The sequence below is a fragment of the Mobula hypostoma genome, chromosome 2 (assembly GCF_963921235.1).
Source record: "Mobula hypostoma chromosome 2, sMobHyp1.1, whole genome shotgun sequence".
Lineage (NCBI taxonomy): Eukaryota > Metazoa > Chordata > Chondrichthyes > Myliobatiformes > Myliobatidae > Mobula > Mobula hypostoma.
The window spans coordinates 124374527-124395588 of record NC_086098.1 but is presented as its reverse complement, the minus strand read 5'-3'; the positions used below and the strand labels follow the sequence as shown (position 1 = coordinate 124395588).

The 21062-nt window shown below is 50.4% G+C and overlaps 1 protein-coding gene across 5 annotated transcripts in view; it reads right to left on the bottom strand.

The window, feature by feature from the left end:
* LOC134342457 (CSC1-like protein 1) overlaps positions 1-21062 on the bottom strand; it is a 110217-nt gene that overhangs the window by 63974 nt on the left and 25181 nt on the right. For all 5 annotated transcript variants that reach the window (XM_063040612.1, XM_063040609.1, XM_063040610.1 and 2 more), the window contains 8 exons: positions 20191-20270; positions 19359-19437; positions 17275-17312; positions 10852-10994; positions 9416-9467; positions 8050-8158; positions 6818-6888; positions 5919-5999 (listed from right to left, as the gene is read on the bottom strand). In XM_063040612.1, coding sequence (XP_062896682.1) covers positions 5919-5999; positions 6818-6888; positions 8050-8158; positions 9416-9467; positions 10852-10994; positions 17275-17312; positions 19359-19437; positions 20191-20270 — 653 coding nt within the window. The remainder of the gene's footprint in view (positions 1-5918; positions 6000-6817; positions 6889-8049; positions 8159-9415; positions 9468-10851; positions 10995-17274; positions 17313-19358; positions 19438-20190; positions 20271-21062) is intronic.

The window sequence follows — 21062 nt, the reverse complement described above, 5'->3', positions numbered from 1 at the left end:
TCCCCGTCACCTCTCAAACCTCCCCCCGTCTCCTCTCAAACCTCCTCCCCACCATCACCTCTCAAACCTCCCCTGGTCCCAGTCACCACCAGAAAGGCCCCTCATGACTTTATAAATATTGGGACTTTTAGGGACTGGCCTGACCAGCAACACTCATCCCATGTGTACATTGAGACAAAACAGCCAAAACGTTAATAAATGAAAGTCATACATGTTCATCTCAAATTAATCCCAATCTGTCTGCACTTCCCACTGCGTTGAGAAGGCAGCCAACATAATCAAGAGTCCTTCCCACTTGAGTCATTCTCTCTTCTCTCCCTCCCATTTTGAGCAAAAGATACAAAAGCCTATATCTGCATATCACCAGGTTCAAGGGCAGCTCAGCCCCACCGTTATCAGACACTCGAATGGACCTCTCATACAGTCCAGATCTCCCGGTCTACTTCATTGTGACCCTTGTAGTGAAGGTGGACAAATAAATTACAACTGTAACACATGCTGTCCTTCTTTTACCATTTGTAATCCCTTGGTGTCCTTGTGTGATCTGTATGGATAGCACACTAACAAAAGCCTTTCACTTTATCTCAGTGTACATGAGCAAAATAAACCATTTACCAATCCAAAGGTGTTTAGTCAACAGCTTCATCCAGTCCTCCACTTGTCAACAAGCCAGCAGTGACATCCGAACCTATCAGGTCTTTCCTGTAGTTGTTGGAATATTGACCACATTGCCCACTGCCCTCCTGGTGGACAGACTGAAAGTGGGGCCACTGACCATCTCCTTAGGGAACGTCCATTTGCCAGTACATTTTGGGATGAGCTGCCTCGATCTTCACCCTGAACATCTGTGTACTGTGGGGCGCCACAGTATCGAACGCCGCTGGGGAAACTACAAGCACAGAGGGAGACTCCGGTCTGCACAAAGCCCACTGGTGTTTTGAGGCAAAGTGTTGTCCAGTACTGACTAAAGTCCAAGACAGGGTGCTGACCGAGGCACTGAGGCTTGGTACAGCCACTGCAAGGGCCCCCTGTGGAAGAGCTCAAGTTAAAGACCATCCTGCCACTGCCCTCTGAGTGGTCAGAATCCGTGCTGAAACCCACTGAACTCTTCGCTTTGGGTTTGTAAAGGAATGGTATCTGATGCAGTCATAGAATCATCAGGCCATATGCATTGGAACATGTCCTTCAGACCAACTTCTCCATGCCAACAAAGATGCCTATCTATGCCAGTCCTATCTGACTGTGCCGAGCCCATTTCCCTCTAAACATTTCCTGTCCAAATCTGTCCATCTGTCTCTTCAACATCATTAACGTACCTGCTCCAACCTCTTCCTCTAGTAATTCATCCCATATTCTGACCACCTTCTGTGTGAAGAACCTGCCCCTCAGGTTCCTACTAAATCATTCTTCTCTCCCCTTAAACCTACCCACTCTACTGCAGCCTCCCCAGCTCTGGGAAAAAGACTGTGTGCACTCACCCTGTCTACCCTACCATTCACCATAGTGTCAAGTAACAGGACTTGCATGCTATTCTGAAAATTTGACTATAATGTTCTGTGCTATGCATAGTTTATTTTAAATCAATGAAGGCATGAGATCCAGGGAAGTTTGGCCAGGTGGATTCAGAATTGGCTTGCCTGCAGAAGGCAGAGGGTGGTGGTGGAGGGAGTACATTCAGATTGGAGGATTGTGACTAGTGGTGTCCCACAAGAATCTGTTCTGGGACCTCGATTTTTTGTGATTTTTATTAACGACCTGGATGTGGGGGTAGAAGGGTGGGTTGGCAAGTTTGCAGACGACACAAAGGTTGGTGGTGTAGATAGTGTAGAGGATTGTCAAAGATTGCAGAGAGACATTGATAGGATGCAGAAGTGGGCTGAGAAGTGGCAGATGGAGTTCAACCCGGAGAAGTGTGAAGTGGTACATTTCAGAAGGACAAACTCCAGGCAGAGTACAAAGTAAATGGCAGGATACTTGGTAGTGTGGAGGAGCAGAGGAATCTCGGGGTACATATTCACAGACCCCTGAAAGTTGCCTCACAGGTGGATAGGGTAGTTAAGAAAGCTTATGGGGTGTTAGCTTTCATAAGTCGAGGGATAGAGTTTAAGAGTCATGATGGAATGATGCAGCTCTGTAAAACTCTGGTTAGGCCACACTTGGAGTACTGTGTTCAGTTCTGTTCACCTCACTATAGTAAGGATGTGGAAGCATTGGAAAGGGTACAGAGGAGATTTACCAGGATGCTGCCTGGTTTAGAGAGTATGCATTATGATCAGAGATTAAGGGAGCTAGGGCTTTACTCTTTGGAAAGAAGGAGGATGAGAGGAGACATGATAGAGGTGTACAAGATATTAAGAGGAATAGATAGAGTGGATAGCCAGCGCCTCTTCCCCAGGGCACCACTGCTCAATACAAGAGGACATGGCTTTAAGGTAAGGGGTGGGAAGTTCAAGGGGGATATTAGAGGAAGGTTTTTTACTCAGAGAGTAGTTGGTGCGTGGAATGCACTGCCTGAGTCAGTGGTGGAGGCAGGTACACTAGCGAAATTTAAGAGACTACTAGACAGATAGATGGAGGAATTTAAGGTGGGAGGTTACATGGGAGGCAGGGTTTGAGGGTCGGCACAACATTGTGGGCCAAAGGGCCTGTACTGTGCTGTACTATTCTATGTTCTATGTATGTTTTAAGATTTTTAAAGTAACCTTTACACACAGGGAACACTGATGGAGCATTCTCCAGCTGTGCATCGCCACTCAGTCCATTATTGTACTAATGATCCAATAGGTCTGGGGCTCTCTGGCCCAGCCTCACTTTGCCCAGTTCCCCTGTAAAGGTCACCATTCGTCTGGTCTCCAGCATCTGTCTGTTCCAGACGCAGACAGCCAAATGAACAGAGCTTACCTCAATCGGTGTGTTCTGGAATACAATCACCCAGATAAACCATTTCTCATCTCGAGTGTCTGTTCTAGAACAGACACAAACACTGGGGTAAAAGTGCCTTCTTCTTGGGCAGAATGTTCTAGAGCACAGATATCTGGGTGGAAATGTGAACGTGTTCTCATCTCGCTTCTGGTCCTTGGGTCCCATTACCTTGCAAGCCATGCTGAGCGACTCCCCAGGCAATGGAATGAACTTAGACCATCAGATTCCTTAACAACTTTCAACAGTTCAGTCAAATCTCTTCAAGGCAATTCTGGCTCTAGGAAGGATGGTTTTTGACAACGTCCTGTGATCCCATGAACAAGAAGCACAAAAGGGCAGCAGGTGTGTTGGAACACCACCAACTGCAGATTCCCCTCCAAGTCTGACACATCTACCATCTTTCCCTTTCTGTCACTGGGACTGAATGCCAGAACTCCTCCACAAAAGCACTGTGAGATCAGGTGGAGTGCAGCAGTTCGACGCCCTCCCTCTCAAGGTCAGTAAATGCTGGTCTTAGCAGCAGTGCCCTGATCCCACATACCGTACAACTGGGAAATAAATGTGGAAAAATGACAAGCGGCTTCCACACCCTCCATTCTCTCTTGGCTCTAAACACCCGTCAATTAAACCAGGTTAGGCCACAGCCACCTCATCATCCTCCTGAGAACGCCACTTCTAGCCGTAAAGGGGCATGCGCCCATCCACTCTGACGGCTTAATCCATACCAACAACGGGGACCAGAGAGCAGGGTCAGAGCAGACTGCTGACAGCAGATGTGACAAACTGTCAGTGACCACAGACAGGATGGCACCATGGCACCGCTGGCAGAGCAGCAGCCTCAGAGTGCCAGCGAAATGGGTTCAGTCCCAACCTCAGCGATGGACTGCCCTAGTACGATTCTCCCTGTAACTGCACGGGCTTCCCCTGGCGTTCTGGTCCCCTCCCCCATCGCAAAGACGTGTGGGCTAGTCGTTTAATTGGCTGCTGTGAACTGGCCCCAGTGTGTGGCTGAGGGACAGAATCTGGGGGTGGGGGGGGAGTAGATTGGAATGTGGGATTGGTGTAAATGTAAAGTTGGTACCTCATCAGAGCCCTCACATCTTCCCTGTAATCGTGACACAATATCATTTATTTATTTACTTAGCGACGCAGGGTGGAGTGGGCCCTTCCACCCCACCCTCCACAACCCTAACCTAAACACGGGACAATTTACACTGACCAATTCAGCTAGCTGGTACTCCACTGGTACTCCAGAGCACCCGGGGAAAACCCACACGTTCCACGGGAAGGACGTACCGAGACTCCTTACAGAACAGCGCCGGAATTGAACTCTGAACCCCGGGATGCTTCGAGCTGTAATAGTGCCGCACCAACCACTACACTACCATGGCACCCTCAGGAAACCCTGATTGAATGGGCTTGTCTGGATAATTCTGTTCAGAAGTTTTCTTCGGAGTGATTTTATCGATGGCATCGTGTTCTGCGTGTCACACGATGGAAGTGTAGTCTCTGCACTTTGTTCTTCTTTTCACTTTGATACTATCCCGAGGTGGGTGATGGGGGTGGAGGTACGTCTCTACCAAAGGAGGTACAAGGTGCTCCTTCCTCCGCTAGCCTGCAGGTCACCCCTGGGTAAGGTGTAGCACGCCCTCCGATCAGGGTCACGTGAAGCCGTGGGAGCAGGTGATGGAAGGTCATATGAGCAGCTGGTGCATATCACAAGTCTTGGTTATGCAACCACTGACGCCAGGAAATCTCTGAAGAGTATTGATAAATACTGGGGTCACCCACGTTGTAAAGACACTGCCCAGAAGAAGGCAATGGCAAACCACTTCTGTGGAAAAACTTGCCAAGAACAATCACGGTGATGGAAAGACCATGATCGCCCACGTTATACAACATGACACATCGCAACGACTGCTTTAATGTACTTATGTATGGAGTGATCTGAATGGATGACCTACAGAGTGAGGTACCTTGATAATAAACCAATAACCAGGTGTGGTTGACAAGAAGAGAGTAGGAAAAGCTAACTCCAATTGTCCTCAACTGGACACGTGTCCAAGGCAAGGCCTTGGGGAAGTGGAGTCACTCAGGACTAGACAGGATTTCCCTTCTCCCAACATGATGGGTTGTAAAGTTCAGTAATATTGTGGTCACTTTCACCATTGATAATTCTTATTATTTACTTTATTGTAGATTTTTATTTATTATTTTGGGGGGTGGGGAGATATGACGCATTGACAGAGCTGCAGACTCACAGCGCCAATGACCCATGTTTGATCCTGACCTTAGGTGCTGTCTGTGTGTGGAGTCTGCACGTTCTCCTTGTGACCATGTGGGTGACCATCTTCCCCCCACCCCCAACCCACAGTGCCCAGTTTCCTCCCACGTCCCAAGGACACGCAGGCTGGTTATTTAATCAGCTGCAGGTAAGGGGTAAAATCTTGAAGGACCTGAAGGAATGTGGGGAGAATAGGCCACGGGGAAGCTCGTAGTGAGTATGATTGTGCGGTAAGCCAGCAAGATTGAATGGGCCAAATGGCCTCTTTCATTAGGCAACAGAACAGTATGGCACAGAGACATTCTCTTTGGCCCATAGTGTCTACACTAACCATGACAGTAATTTAACTCAATCCCAACGCCTGCACATGGTGTATAACCTTCCATGTTCTGTCTGTTCATGTGTCTGTCTATATGCCTCTAAAACATTGCTATCATTTATTCTATAAAATTATACATTCATTCAATGACCTTAATTTAGATTCCCAAGCCACCAGCTGTCACTCTCTTGAACTGTTAACCTGTGAAGTACCAAGAAACCACCATTACCCAGATGAAGGCGCTCGTCCAAACCATCAACTGTTCATTTGATACTGCCATAGCCATTGAGACCCCCCAACAGTCTGTCCTGGTCCAGAACCCAGCAGGATACAAAGACCCACTGCAAGACCTTAACCAACATGATGAAATCTCCCATTCATTAAACATCTCACCTCCTGGCATCCAGATCCATCAGTCCTTCCACATCATAGCACAGCTGCACCTCCAGAACTGTGCACGTCGGGTAGGCCTCCCTGACAAAGGGAAGTCAGAGTCAGAAACACAGCCTCAGACAGCGAGGGAATCCACACAGTGGCTCGGAGGGGAGCTAGCTATTGTTGCCATGCTGACGATCACCATCAGAGCACCAATAATGGCATAATGTCATACTGTGAAACAGCCAGCTAGTGTATGGTCTCCATCGGATCTGAAGTGGGACACAGGGATTAGGCTACAGAGTGAAGCACCCTTCACACTGTCCCATCACATAATGCCATGGCAGGGACAGAGCAGTTGGATACAAACTCCTCCCACAGTGTCCCATCACAGAGTGCCAGTGGTTAGATACAGACAGAAGATCCCTCTACACTATCCCATTGCTCGCTCCCAGGGCAGGGACAGAGGAGTTAAATACAGAGGGAAACTCCCTCCACACTGTCCCATCACACAGTTCCTGGACAGGGACAAAGTGAAAGTTTCTCCACACAATCCCAGGGCAGAAACAGCGGAGTTAGATACAAACTCCTCCCACAGAGTGCCAATGGTTAGATACAAACAGAATATCCCTCTACACTGTCCCATTGCTTGCTCCCAGGGCAGGGACAGAGGGGTTAATTGCAGAGTGAGCCTCCTTCCACACCACCCCTCATGCACACCCAGGGTTAGAAACAGAAGGAACCGCGCTCTACACACTCCCAGAACAAGGACAGTGGGGTTAGATACAGACCCCTGTAAACCGACATCACCAATCCCAGACGTCAGACTACACCTTCCCGAGAGGACACTCCCCCCGTGACACTGAACAAGCTAGTGGACACCCTGTAAGGATCAGGAGCTCCCTCCACCTGCCTACCTGAAGTGACTGGCTATGATCTCCTCTGTGGCTTCCTTGGGTATCCTCGTTATAAATAAAGTGCACTTGACCTGGAAGAAGGCACACAGGATTAGACAGCGACCTGGACCAAGGAACGATATGTTGTGTTAGATGACAGTGCCAATAATCACCAGTACAGGGCAATCCCTCTCCACTCAGGGTCCAACCCATCTACAGTGAAGCCGGCTCAGTTTCCAACTGTGCCAGGGGTGTGTCCAAGAGTTACCGAAAAGCAGAGGATTTAAGTCACACTTGGGCATGAAACAGGAGAGAACGTCAATGATTAACTCTACACCACAACACTGCCAAGGGCTGAGAGTAACAGAGAGCATAATTTAGGTGGAACAGTGGCACAGTTGGTACAACCGTTGTCCCACCCTGCCAGAGACCCAAGTTTGATCCTGACCTCGGGAGCTCACTGTGTGGAGTTCGCATGTTCTCCCTACGACTGGATGCATTTCCCCCTCTGGGTTTTCCAATTTCCTCTCACATTCCAAAGCTGTGCAGATCAGTTGGTTAATTGGCCGCTATAAATTGCCCCTAATGTGTTGGTGAGAAGTAGTTCCTGGAGACAAGGCAGGGAGAATAAAAGGGAATCAGTGTAGAGGGGTGGTTGATGACTAGGAGCGGACTTGAGGTGGGCTGAAGAAAAAACATGGGAGAACTAAAGAAGGGAAACGTCTATTTTTGCATTAACACTGAAAATCATCGTCAGAAGACTTCAGAACTAGGCATGTACCCACAGGTTCTGCTGGCTGTCACTGACGGTGTGCAGTTCGCTGAAACAGGTGTCACAAGTAGACAGGGTAGTGAAGAAGGCATTTAGCACGTTGGCCTTAATCAGTCAGGGCATCCAGTTTAGGAGTTAGGAAGTTACAGATATGCAAGATGTTGGTGAGGCTGCTGTTCGAGTATTGCGTAGATTTGGTCACTCTGTTATAGGAAAGATACTATTAATCTCGAAAGAGTGCAGAAATGATTTACCAGGATGCTGCCATGACTTAAAGATCGGAAATGAGAGATTTAAGGGGGACACCAGGAGCAGCTTCTTCTCACGGAGGGTGGTAGGTATTTGAAAAGAGCTGCCAGAAATAGTCATTGGCAACTCTCAAAGGAGACCAAGCTGCAAGGTAGATCTTCTGGAAAAGGGGTGCCAGAAGATGGACTTTTGGAAGAGAAGGGCCCGCAAGGCATGGAACATTAAAACTTACCACATCATCCTCACTGTACTCCATGGAGGAGGTGTGGTGCCTCAAGACAAGGATGGTCAGCAGGAGGTAGATGACAGCAAAAATGGTGTGAACCCAGAGAATGTCATTTCTGCAACACAAAACATCCATCACATTCCTCAGAATGTTAAAGTACAGAGATTTAGGTTTAGGAAATATTTACCACAGTTCATCAGAATATCAAACTCATCCTCCACAGAGCTGGCAACAGGCCTGGGGCCTACAGTAGACTAGACCCAGAGCCAACAACATAGCAGATAATGGGCAGGGCAACTTTTCCAGGTTTTCCCATTCATCATTGTCTCTTGTGAATCACCGTGAGTTCACTTGAGCTTAAATTGTACTGCCTTGGCCTTGAGATTCCTCGTGAAGAAATTCTGCACGGAGTCTTATCATCTTCAGAAGTTTTCGGATGACTCTGCCATAGTTGGATGCATCAGCAAGGGAGATGAGGCTGAGTACAGGGCTACGGTAGGAAACTTTGTCACATGGTGTGAGCAGAATTATCTGCAGCTTAATCTGAAAAAGACTAAGGAGCTGGTGGTAGACCTGAGGAGAGCTAAGGCACTGGTAACCCCTGTTTCCATCCGGGGGTCAGTGTGGACATGGTGGAGGATTACAAATACCTGGGGATACGAATTGACAATAAACTGGCTGGTCAAAGAACACTGAGACTGTCTACAAGAAGGGTCAGAGCCGTCTCCATTTCCTGAGGAGACTGAGGTCCTTTAACATCTGCCGGACGATGCTGAGGATGTTCTACGAGTCTGTGGTGGCCAGTGCTATCATGTTTGCTGTTGTGTGCTGGGGCAGCAGGCTGAGGGTAGCAGACACCAACAGAATCAACAAACTCATTCGTAAGGCCAGTGATGTTGTGGGGATGGAACTGGACTCTCTGACGGTGGTGTCTGAAAAGAGGATGCTGTCCAAGTTGCATGCCATCTTGGTCAATGTCTCCCATCCTGTTGGGCACAGGAGTACATTCAGCCAGAGACTCATTCCACCAAGATGCAGCACTGAGCGTCATAGGAAGTCATTCCTGCCTGTGGCCATCAAACTTTACAACTCCTCCCTTGGAGGGTCAGACACCCTGAGCCGATAGGCTGGTCCTGGACTTATTTCATAATATACTGGCATAATTTACATATTACTATTTAACTATCTAAGGTTCTATTACTATTTACTATTTATGGTGCAACTGTAACAAAAACCAATTTCCCCCAGGATTAATAAAGTATGACTATGACTGCCAATTCTGGGCTCACTGACACAGAACGGCCATATCCCCTGAAGCCTACAGCAGTAGGCCGCAGTGGCATCACCCAGCTCAACATCTTTGGATACTTACTTAATTTTTATGTTTCCAATGGTTGTTCTGCCAAAGCTTTCAGGGTCATTGTCTGTAGGTCAAGGGGGAAAAGAGAGATAGACTTGTAATGAGCAAGACAGTACCACGGATGTGCATACAAGAACAAACGTCCCATCGCTGATACATAATTCATGGAAACAGACCCATCAGGCCCACCCCAGCTATCAAACATCTAGTTGCATCCACTCAGATCAAATCAAATTCAAATTTAATTACCACTCAATCCGAACATGAAAACAGCTGAACGAATCAGTGTAATGGGGGAAGTAACAGAATACAGAACAAAGTGTTGCAGTTACGGAGCAAGTGCAGTGCGGGCAGGCAATAAAGTGCAAGGCCATACCAAGGCGAATTATTAGGTCAAGACCCCACGTTATGGTACTGGGAAGCTATTTATAACAGTGGGACAGAAGCTGTCCTCCAGTCTGCTGTGACATGCTTCGGGGCTTCAGTGTCTTCTGCCCGACGGGAGAGGTATAAGAGAGATTTCACTGGCTGCCTTACCGAGGCAGCGAGGACTGTAGACAGAATCTATGAAGGTGCGGCTGGTTTCTGTGATGGGCTGAGCTGTGTCCACAACTCTCTGTGGTTTGTTGCAGTCACACGCAGACCCGTTGCCACACCAAAGCTGTGATGCAGTAGGGCGAAATGTCCACTCTTTACTCTTTTCCATAGATGCTACCTGACCTGCTGAGTTCCTCCAGCATTATGTGTGTGTTGCTCCAGATTTCCAGCATCTGCAAATCTTCTCCTGTTTGCCATGTAGCTGGATAGGGTGTTTTTGGTCTTGCATTTCTAAAAGTTAAAATCTCATGACTCTGAGGTGGTGAGTGTTTGCAACTTCCTGGCCTTTCGAGGGTCAACCGTTGACAGTGGGAATAAAGTGACGTTGGGGTAGACCATACAGTGCTTTTCCCAGGGAAACGAGAGGGCACAGGTGAGAGATCAGAGGTGAGAGATTTACAAGGGACATCAGGGGCAGCTTCTCCACAGAAAGAGTGGCGTGTATTTGGAATGAGCAGCCAGAAATAGTGGTTGAAGCAGGCACGTGAGCAACATATAAAAGGTAAGTACATAGATAGGAGAGGTTTAAGAGATATAGGCCAAACATGGGGTAGTTGGGACTGGCTCACTGGCCTACAGCATGGACAAGATGGGCCGAAGGGCATGTTTGTGTACTGAGCATGAAAAGAGCACTAAGGTAGGAAATTGTGGTGTCCAGGCTCAAGATGGACTGAATGGCCTATACCCCACACCCAGTCTTTAGGCCCTGATGAAAGAACTAACTTTCCATAGCCCCTGCCACATCCCTCTCAGGGCCACCCAAAGATGCAGCCATAGACACAGAGGGCAGGGCACACAGCAAGATCTCAGGCCGAGATGGCACAAGAAAAGCGGATCCCCACCCCACTTACCCAGCAAACTGCCGGACAGGTTGACGGGGAGGATGATGCCGATGGACATGACACTCATGGCTACCAGGATCAAGATGAGGTGTCGCTGGAAGGAGAGGTAATGCATGGCATCGTCACCACAATGCTCCTGCAGCTCACTGTCCCTGTCGAAAACACGGAGGGGGGGGGTTCAGGACAGAGAAACACATCATAAATCAAAGGTGCCTGTCCCCCATCCAAAAGATTGCAGCCCCAGCCCCCTCACCATCTCCCCCCGTACCCCATGCTCTGCTCACTGAGCACATCTCCACTGCTTGCCCTGACTCCCTTCCCACTCTCTTCACCAAGACCAACCACTGGGAAATCCCTACCCTCACCCTCCACGACTGGTCACCTCCTAACATTCAGCAGCGAGACAATCACACGCCCAGAGAAGTCAGCACTGCATTCTGGCAGTAAGGGGCAGACTGTGAGCAGGGCCTGGTGAGGTTGTGGCTCGTGGGCAGGGTTTGTTGTGGCCAGGTTTTGCTGTGGGTGGAACATGGTGTAGACAGCGCTTGTGGTTATTGGAGTGATCTATTGCAGGTGTGGCCTATTGTGGGTGGGACATTGTTGGAGTGATCTATTGTAGATGTGGCCTGTTGTGGGTGGGACATTGTTGGAGTGATCTATTGTAGGTGTGGCCTGTTGTGGGTGGGACATTGTTGGAGTGATCTATTGTAGATGTGGCCTGTTGTGGGTGGGACATTGTTGGAGTGATCTATTGTAGATGTGGTCTGTTGTGGGTGGGACGCTGTTGGAGTGATCTATTGTAGATGTGGTCTGTTGTGGGTGGGACGTTGTTGAAGTGATCTATTGTAGGTGTGGTCTGTTGTGGGTGGGACGCTGTTGGAGTGATCTTTTGTAGGTGTGGCCTGTTGTGGGTGGGACGCTGTTGGAGTGATCTTTTGTAGGTGTGGCCTGTTGTGGGTGGGATGTTGTTGAAGTGATCTATTGTAGGTGTGGCCTGTTGTGGGTGGGATGTTGTTGGAGTGATCTTTTGTAGGTGTGGCCTGTTGTGGGTGGGACATTGTTGGAGTGCTCGATTGTAGGTGTGGCCTGTTGTGGGTGGGACATTTTGGAGTGATCTTTTGTAGGTGTGGCCTGTTGTGGCTGGGATATTGTTGAAGTGATCTACTGTAGGTGTGGCCTGTTGTGGGTGGGACATTTTGGAGTGATCTACTGTAGGTGTAGCCTGTTGTGGGTGGGACATTTTGGAGTGATTTTTTGTAGGTGTGGCCTGTTGTGGGTGGGACATTGTTGAAGTGATCTACTGTAGGTGTGGCCTGTTGTGGGTGGGATATTGTTGGAGTGATCTACTGTAGGTGTGGCCTGTTGTGGGTGGGACATTGTTGGAGTGATCTACTGTAGGTGTGGCCTGTTGTGGGTGGGATATTGTTGAAGTGATCTACTGTAGGTGTGGCCTGTTGTGGGTAGGATATTGTTGGAGTGATCTACTGTAGGTGTGGCCTGTTGTGGGTGGGATATTGTTGGAGTGATCTACTGTAGGTGTGGCCTGTTGTGGGTGGGATATTGTTGGAGTGCTCTATTGTAGGTGTGGCCTGTTGTGGGTGGGACATTGTTGGAGTGATCTACTGTAGGTGTGGCCTGTTGTGGGTGGGATGTTGTTGAAGTGATCTACTGTAGGTGTGGCCTGTTGTGGGTAGGATATTGTTGGAGTGATCTACTGTAGATGTGGCCTGTTGTGGGTGGGACATTTTGGAGTGATCTACTGTAGGTGTAGCCTGTTGTGGGTGGGACATTTTGGAGTGATTTTTTGTAGGTGTGGCCTGTTGTGGGTGGGACATTGTTGAAGTGATCTACTGTAGGTGTGGCCTGTTGTGGGTGGGATATTGTTGGAGTGATCTACTGTAGGTGTGGCCTGTTGTGGGTAGGATATTGTTGAAGTGATCTACTGTAGGTGTGGCCTGTTGTGGGTGGGACATTTTGGAGTCATCTTTTGTAGGTGTGGCCTGTTGTGGGTGGGACATTGTTGAAGTGATCTACTGTAGGTGTGGCCTGTTGTGGGTGGGACATTTTGGAGTGATCTACTGTAGGTGTGGCCTGTTGTGGGTGGGACATTTTGGAGTGATCTTTTGTAGGTGTGGCCTGTTGTGGGTGGGACATTGTTGAAGTGATCTACTGTAGGTGTGGCCTGTTGTGGGTGGGATATTGTTGGAGTGATCTACTGTAGGTGTGGCCTGTTGTGGGTGGGACATTGTTGGAGTGATCTACTATAGGTGTGGCCTGTTGTGGGTGGGACATTTTGGAGTGATCTTTTGTAGGTGTGGCCTGTTGTGGGTGGGACATTGTTGAAGTGATCTACTGTAGGTGTGGCCTGTTGTGGGTGGGATATTGTTGAAGTGATCTACTGTAGGTGTGGCCTGTTGTGGGTAGGATATTGTTGGAGTGATCTACTGTAGGTGTGGCCTGTTGTGGGTGGGATATTGTTGGAGTGATCTACTGTAGGTGTGGCCTGTTGTGGGTGGGATATTGTTGGAGTGCTCTATTGTAGGTGTGGCCTGTTGTGGGTGGGACATTGTTGGAGTGATCTACTGTAGGTGTGGCCTGTTGTGGGTGGGATGTTGTTGAAGTGATCTACTGTAGGTGTGGCCTGTTGTGGGTAGGATATTGTTGGAGTGATCTACTGTAGATGTGGCCTGTTGTGGGTGGGACATTTTGGAGTGATCTACTGTAGGTGTGGCCTGTTGTGGGTGGGGCATTTTGGAGTGATCTTTTGTAGGTGTGGCCTGTTGTGGGTGGGATATTGTTGAAGTGATCTACTGTAGGTGTGGCCTGTTGTGGGTGGGACATTTTGGAGTGATCTACTGTAGGTGTGGCCTGTTGTGGGTGGGACATTTTGGAGTGATCTTTTGTAGGTGTGGCCTGTTGTGGGTGGGACCTTGTTGAAGTGATCTACTGTAGGTGTGGCCTGTTGTGGGTGGGACATTTTGGAGTGATCTACTATAGGTGTGGCCTGTTGTGGGTGGGACATTTTGGAGTGATCTTTTGTAGGTGTGGCCTGTTGTGGGTGGGACATTGTTGAAGTGATCTACTGTAGGTGTGGCCTGTTGTGGGTAGGATATTGTTGGAGTGATCTACTGTAGGTGTGGCCTGTTGTGGGTAGGATATTGTTGATGTGATCTACTGTAGGTGTGGCCTGTTGTGGGTGGGACATTTTGGAGTCATCTTTTGTAGGTGTGGCCTGTTGTGGGTGGGACATTGTTGAAGTGATCTACTGTAGGTGTGGCCTGTTGTGGGTGGGATATTGTTGGAGTGATCTACTGTAGGTGTGGCCTGTTGTGGGTAGGATATTGTTGGAGTGATCTACTGTAGGTGTGGCCTGTTGTGGGTGGGATATTGTTGGAGTGATCTACTGTAGGTGTGGCCTGTTGTGGGTAGGATATTGTTGAAGTGATCTACTGTAGGTGTGGCCTGTTGTGGGTGGGATATTGTTGGAGTGATCTACTGTAGGTGTGGCCTGTTGTGGGTGGGATATTGTTGGAGTGATCTACTGTAGGTATGGCCTGTTTTTTTCCTCAATAACAGAGAACATAGAACAGTTCAGCACAGGAACAATCCACTGTGTCTTTGCTGACTCTGATGTCAATTTAAACTAACCCCACCAGCTGTTCATGATTCACTCCCATCCATTCACTGCCTGTTCGTCTACCAAGCTGTGAAAAGTCACTATTTCACCTACTTCCATGATCATCCCTGGCACCCAGCACTGTCTGTACAAAACCCCGACCCCTGACCCCTCATCTCACTCAAATCGAAGTGACATCCTTTCATCTTCAGAAGGAAACCCTATAATGCACTCATAATTAAATAAACTTCTGTCAGGCCTCTGACTCTCCAGTGAAAACCAGTTCTCTCTGCAGCATCACAAACCAAGGAGAGACCTGACAGAAGTCCAATCTCTCCTTATTGCTCATAACTTCTGATCCAGACAGCATCCTAGTGAATCTCTTCCGCACCCTTTCCAATACCTCCTCCTTCTCCCAGAACTACACACAATACTCCTGAACAAAGTTTTATACAGCTACAACAAGGGGGTCTGAGGGGTAAATCTTTTGCAGAGTCTGGAACCCGCAGCCGGGAGAATCAGATCAATCATAGACATTTAGACAAGACACTTCAATTGGCGAGGCATAGCTGGAAACTGACCTAATGCAGACAAACGGACAAAATGGTCAGCAGGGATATGGTGGGTCTGTAGGGCCTGTTTCTATACTGTACAACCCTAAGAGTCGATAAAATAAGGAGAGGGGCATGGGTCTGGTAGAAATGCTCTCCCCGATGACAGTATGGTGCCAGAGAGACAAATGGATTCCCTCCCTGTCTTACAGCACATACACAGGCCCTCAGACTGACTGGTGCATGCCGACAAGATTCCCGTCCGAGCTGCTCCTATTTGCCCCCGTTTGGGCCATGACCCTCTAAACTTTTCCTATCGGTGTACCTGTCCAGGTGCCTTTCAAACGTTACTCATGTGCAGGTACCTGCCTCAGGCACTTCCTCTGGCAGATCATTCCATATATGCACGCACCACTGTCTGGGTGGAGAGGCTGCCCCTCATGTTCCTATCAAATCTCTGCCTCATCTTAAACCGACGCTCTCTGGCTCTTGATCCCCCAGCGCTGGGAGAAGAGACGGCGTTGATTCACCCTGTCTCTGCGCTTCACAATTTTATTCACATCTATTAGATCACCCCTCAGTCTCCTGCGCTCCGGTGAAGTCCCAGCCTGCTCAGCCTCTCTCCTAACTCAGTCCCAGCGTCCCAGCAAAACGCTTGCAAATCTCGGCTTAATGACAGCACTCACACAGCAGTGTGACCAATACTCCAAAAGCAACCCTGCCAAATGTCTCGCACAACTACAACATCGTGTCCCAGCTTGTCCACTTAACGTCCTGAATGATGAAGACCTGTGCGCCCAAGGCCAGAAGTGTGAGAGAAGGGAGATTGTGGGAGCACATTTGTGTGTGAGTGAGAGAGAGAGGGAGGGAGAGAGAGAGAGAGAAAGAAAGAGAGAGAGGCGGAAACAGGGAGAGAGGGGTAGAGAGAGGGAGAGACAGAGGGAAGGAGGGAGAGAGAGGGAGAAAGGGGGAGAAAGGGGGAGGGAGGAAGAGAGGGGGAGAGAGGGGGAGAGGGGGGAGAGGGGGAGAGGGGGAGAGGGGGAGAGAGGGGGAGAGGGGGGAGAGGGGGGAGAGGGGGAGAGGGGGGAGAGGGGGGAGAGGGGGAGAGGGGGAGAGGGGGAGAGGGGGGGAGGGGGGGAGGGGGGAGAGGGGGGGAGAGGGGGGAGAGGGAGAGAGGGGGGGAGAGGGGGAGAGGGGGAGAGAGGGGGAGAGAGGGGGAGAGAGGGGGAGAGGGGGAGAGAGGGGGAGAGAGGGGGGGAGAGGGGGAGAGAGGGGGAGAGAGGGGGAGAGAGGGGGAGAGAGGGGGAGAGGGGGAGAGGGGGAGAGGGGGAGAGGGGAGGGGGAGAGGGGAGGGGGAGAGGGGAGGGGGAGAGGGGAGGGGAGGGGGAGAGGGGAGGGGAGAGGGGAGAGGGGGAGGGGGGAGAGGGGGAGGGGGAGAGGGGGAGAGGGGGAGAGGGGAGGGGGAGAGGGGAGGGGGGAGAGGGGAGAGGGGAGGGGGGAGAGGGGAAGGGAGGAGGAGAGGGGAGGGGGAGGGGGAGGGGGAGAGGGGAGGGGGAGAGGGGAGGGGGAGAGGAGAGGGGAGGGGGAGGGGGAGGGGAGGGGAGAGGGGAGAGGGGAGAGGGGAGGGGAGAGGGGAGGGGAGAGGGGAGGGGAGAGGGGGAGGGGAGAGGGGGAGGGGGGAGAGGAGAGGGGGAGAGGAGAGGAGGAGAGGAGGGGGAGAGGGGAGGGGAGAGGGGGAGAGGAGAGGGGGAGAGGGGAGGGGAGAGGGGGAGAGGAGAGGGGGAGAGGGGAGGGGAGAGGGGGAGAGGGGCGAGGGGGGGAGAGGGGAGGGGGAGGGGGAGGGGAGGGGGAGGGGAGGGGAGGGGGAGGGGGAGGGGGAGGGGAGGGGGAGGGGAGAGGAGAGGGGGAGAGGAGAGGGGGAGGGGGGAGAGGAGAGGGGGGAGGGGGAGAGGAGAGGGGGGAGAGGGGAGGGGGGAGAGGGGAGGGGGGAGAGGGGAGGGGGGAGAGGGGAGGGGGGAGAGGGGAGGGGGAGGGGAGAGGGGGAGAGAAAGAGGTTGGGAGGAAGGGAAGGAGAAGGACAGGAGAGGAGAAGAGAGAGAGAGGGAGAGAGATTGGAAGGGAGGGAAGGAGAGAAAGAGAGAAACAACCTGCTCCACACTGAAGACACATCCCTATGCAGCCTCCACCCACTTCTGCCTTTACACCTGAGGGCCCAGCAGAGAGAGAGATGGAACCGAGCCGCTGGTGGGCAGGTCTGGTACTCACTTCAGAGTGAAGATGTTCAATATCCATGAGCAACACCCCTGTGGAGAAAGGCAGAGTGGGTCAGTATACCCATGAGCTTCACCCATCACCTTCGAGCTATCCTCCCTCCCCTATCCCTACCTTTTTATTCAGGCATCACCCCCTTCCTCTCCAGTCTGGAAGGAGGGTCTCAGCCCGAAACTTTGACCATTTATGCATTTCCACAGATGCTGCCTGACCTGCTGAGTTCTTCCAGCATTTTGTGTGAGTTGCTCTGGTCCAGCATCCGCAGACTTTCTCGTGTTTATCCTCGCTCTCCTCCTCTCTCCCTCGGACTCTCTCTCCCTCACATCTCTTTTTCTCATTTCCCTCCTCGGTCTGCCCCACCCCCCACCCTTTCCCTCTTCAGTCTCATCTTCTCCCTCACTCTCACCTCCCTGACCCTCTCCTGCACATCCTTCTCCCTTCCCTGGTCCTCCCCCACCCCCACCCCACACACCGCCTCCAACACTCTGGCTGAGATTCCAAATGGACACGACTGGAACAAGGCGGGGAGGAGGCTGCTTTACAATCTGAGGGAGTTAGCAGATCTCTCACTTTGAAGTCCCTTTGGAAGGAGGGTAAAGATCCCCTCCTCCTCATTATTACCAAAGCACTCCAGTGTCTGGAGGAGGACCTCACTACCTGAGGGGTGGGGGTGCTTCTGACTGGGCTGTGGGACGGAGTGGGGCAAATACTGCCTTTCTCCACAGGGCCGTTGCTCATCGATACACTGATCAACTCTGCCAAGTGGGTGAGAAAGGCAAAGGGCGGGAGAGAAAGGAATCTGATAGGAGAAGAGATATGGGAGAAAGAGAAGGAGGAGAGGCCTCACGGGGAGAAGAAGATAGGCAGGTGAGAAGAGGTAAGAGGCTAGAGTGGGGAATAGAAGAGGGAAGGAGAAGGGAATTCTTTTAACTATAAGGAGGGTTTGATATTCATGCCATCAGTTTGGAGGCTATCCAGACATCCCACCCCACTAATCTCCTTTCCGGCATTTATCCCTGCAAGTGGCCTAAATGTTACACCTGCCCATTCACCTCCTCCCTCGCCTCCATTCTGGGCCCCAACAGTCCTTCCACGTGAGGCAACACCTCCCCTGTGAACCTGCTAGGCTCAGTGCTCCCGATGCGCCTCCTCTACATTGGTGAGACCCATCGTAAAATGGGGGGGGGGGGGCTTCGTTGAGCACCTCCGCTCCATCCGCCAAGTGCAGAACTTCCCGGTGGCCAGACATTTTAATTCCATTTCCCATTCTCACTCGGGCTTATCGATCCATGGCCTCCCCTTTTGCCAAGATGAGGCTACCCTCAGGGTGGAGGAGCAACACCTTATTTTCTGCTTGGGTAGCTTCCAACCTGATGGCATGAATAGCGATTTCTCCTTCAGTTGAAAAGTTTGCCCTCCCCCTCTGCTTTCCTTCCAGTCACCTATCTGACCTTTTACCTCTTCTCACCTGCCTGGGTCCTCTCCTCCCTCCCTTCTCCTATGGTCCACTCTCCTCTCCCATCAGATTCCTCATTCTCCAGCCCTTCATCTTCCCAACCCACCTGGCTTCACCTGTCACCTTCTTGCTGGTCCTCCTTCCTCTCCCCCAACCTTTTTATTCTGGCACCTGCCCTCTTCCTTTCCAGTCCTGATGAAAGGTCTCAGCCTGAAACGTTGACTGTTTATTCACGTCCATGGATGCTGCCTGGCCTCCCCCGAGTTCCTTCAGCACGTTGTGTGCGTTGCTGAGGACAGCAAGGCAGTGGGGTGGAATACCCAGGGAGAAAGAAAGAGCGGAGACCTGGGTGACCACGGGGAAGGGATTGTGTGGGAGTGAGGAAGCAAAGAGAGGGGTAGAGGGTCAGACACCAAGTGGGAGAGGGGAACACTGGAGAGAGGTTGGTGGGAGTAGGTCTAGAGGGTGAAAATGAGAGAGGAGGAGGATGGTAGTGAGGGGCCAGAGATGGAGGGAGGACGAGAGGGGGAAATGAAAGGGAAGTTCCCTGAAGACAAGAGAGAAGCAGTGACCAGTGTGCACCAGTACAGAAGCCCAGGGAAAGAGACGTATCATGACTTACATCATCTTTTAAGAGGTGTTCATTGGTGACAGCGAGTGAGGAGAGTCGTTTAACCGATCTGGCACAGTCCACAATCTCACTGCAAGGGGAAAAGGTTCAAAATCAGAACACTCATCGCTTCACCCCTATCCTGGCTGAGGGCTCACTCACTCCCACCTTCCCTCTGTCTCTCTCTCTCTCACACACACACACAAATGCATGCTTAAATACACATGGATACAAGCACACAAAACTGCCCATAATCAACAGCACGCACACTGGCATATACTGAAATGTGTATATTCATACAAGCGCGCGCACACACACACACACACACACACACACACACTCAAATACAGGCATATTCATGCAGTTACCGTTTGCCATCCCTTGTGTGATGTGTTCCTGGAGAATTAATCATAACCTCCCATCTCCAACCATCCCTCCACCACCACTCTCATCCCTTTCCAACTTCAGCCAAGGGACAGCATTTCCCAGCCAAGTCCAGAGGGTTCCAGGTTCAAGCCCCACTTCAGAAGCAATATACCAGTGCCCAAGTGTTAGGTTACTGGGCCAGGGTGCAGACAGTGCCCACTAATCCTCATTCAAAGATTTAAACTAATCCAATATAAATAAAATCAGGAAAAACTGATTAGACAGTAGGTATGGCACAGTGGGTGCAGCCACTCATCTCTTTCCCGTAATGGAAGTGAACAGTAGATAATGAAGCAACTGAGTAACCAGGTAAATTACTAGTTTAGGGACAAAACCATAAATTGAAATTTGACCACACCCGAAGTAGAACAAAGATAGTCAAAAGAACAAATCCCAGACCGGGGAAAGGGGGAGTCACCTGGCATTGTCAGAGACCAGAGCAAGACGTCCATAGTCCCAGGCTGTCTTCCTCAATAGAGCAAATATTGCGATAATGATCTGCAGAAAACGAAACAAGAGTCAGCACAGATCTCTCTCTCTCTATCTCAATCTCTCCCCTTCCACCCCTCTCTATCTCTTTCCCTCTCCCCTTCCCTCTACCTCTCTTATCCCTCCCTCGCTCACTCTCTCTCACTTTCACTCCATCTCACCCTCTCCCCTTTCCCTCTACCTCTCTTATCCCTCCCTCTCTCTCTCTCTTTCACTCCATCTCACTATCTCTCTCTCTCTCCCCTTTCCCTCTACCTCTCTCCTCCCACTCTCTCTCTTTCACTCCATCTCACCCTCTCCCCTTTCCCTCTACCTCTCTCCTCCCTCTCTCTCTCTCTCTCTCTCACTTTCACTCCATCTCACTATCTCTCTCTCTCTCCCCTTTCCCTCTACCTCTCTCTCACTCTCTCTCTATCTCACATACACACTCACGGACAGCTTCTATGCATAACGTGTACAGTTTTGGTCACCCTATCATAGGACAAGCATCAATTGGCGCAAAGGAGATTTATGAGAATGTTGTCAGGACTCGAAGGCCTGAGTTATAGGGAGAAGTTGGACAGACTAGGATTTTATTTCTCTGAGGATTGACCTTATGGAAGTGTATAAAATCAGGAAACACAGTTAGGATGAGTGAACAAAGTCAAAGTCAAGTTTATTGTCATTCACACAAATATATGTATGTACAAGTGTCATGAAAAACTTATTTGTAGCAGTATCAGAGGCCCATGGCATTAAATACATAACAGTCACAAGAAACATGTAAATTATACACAATTAAATAAGGAAGTCTACAATGGA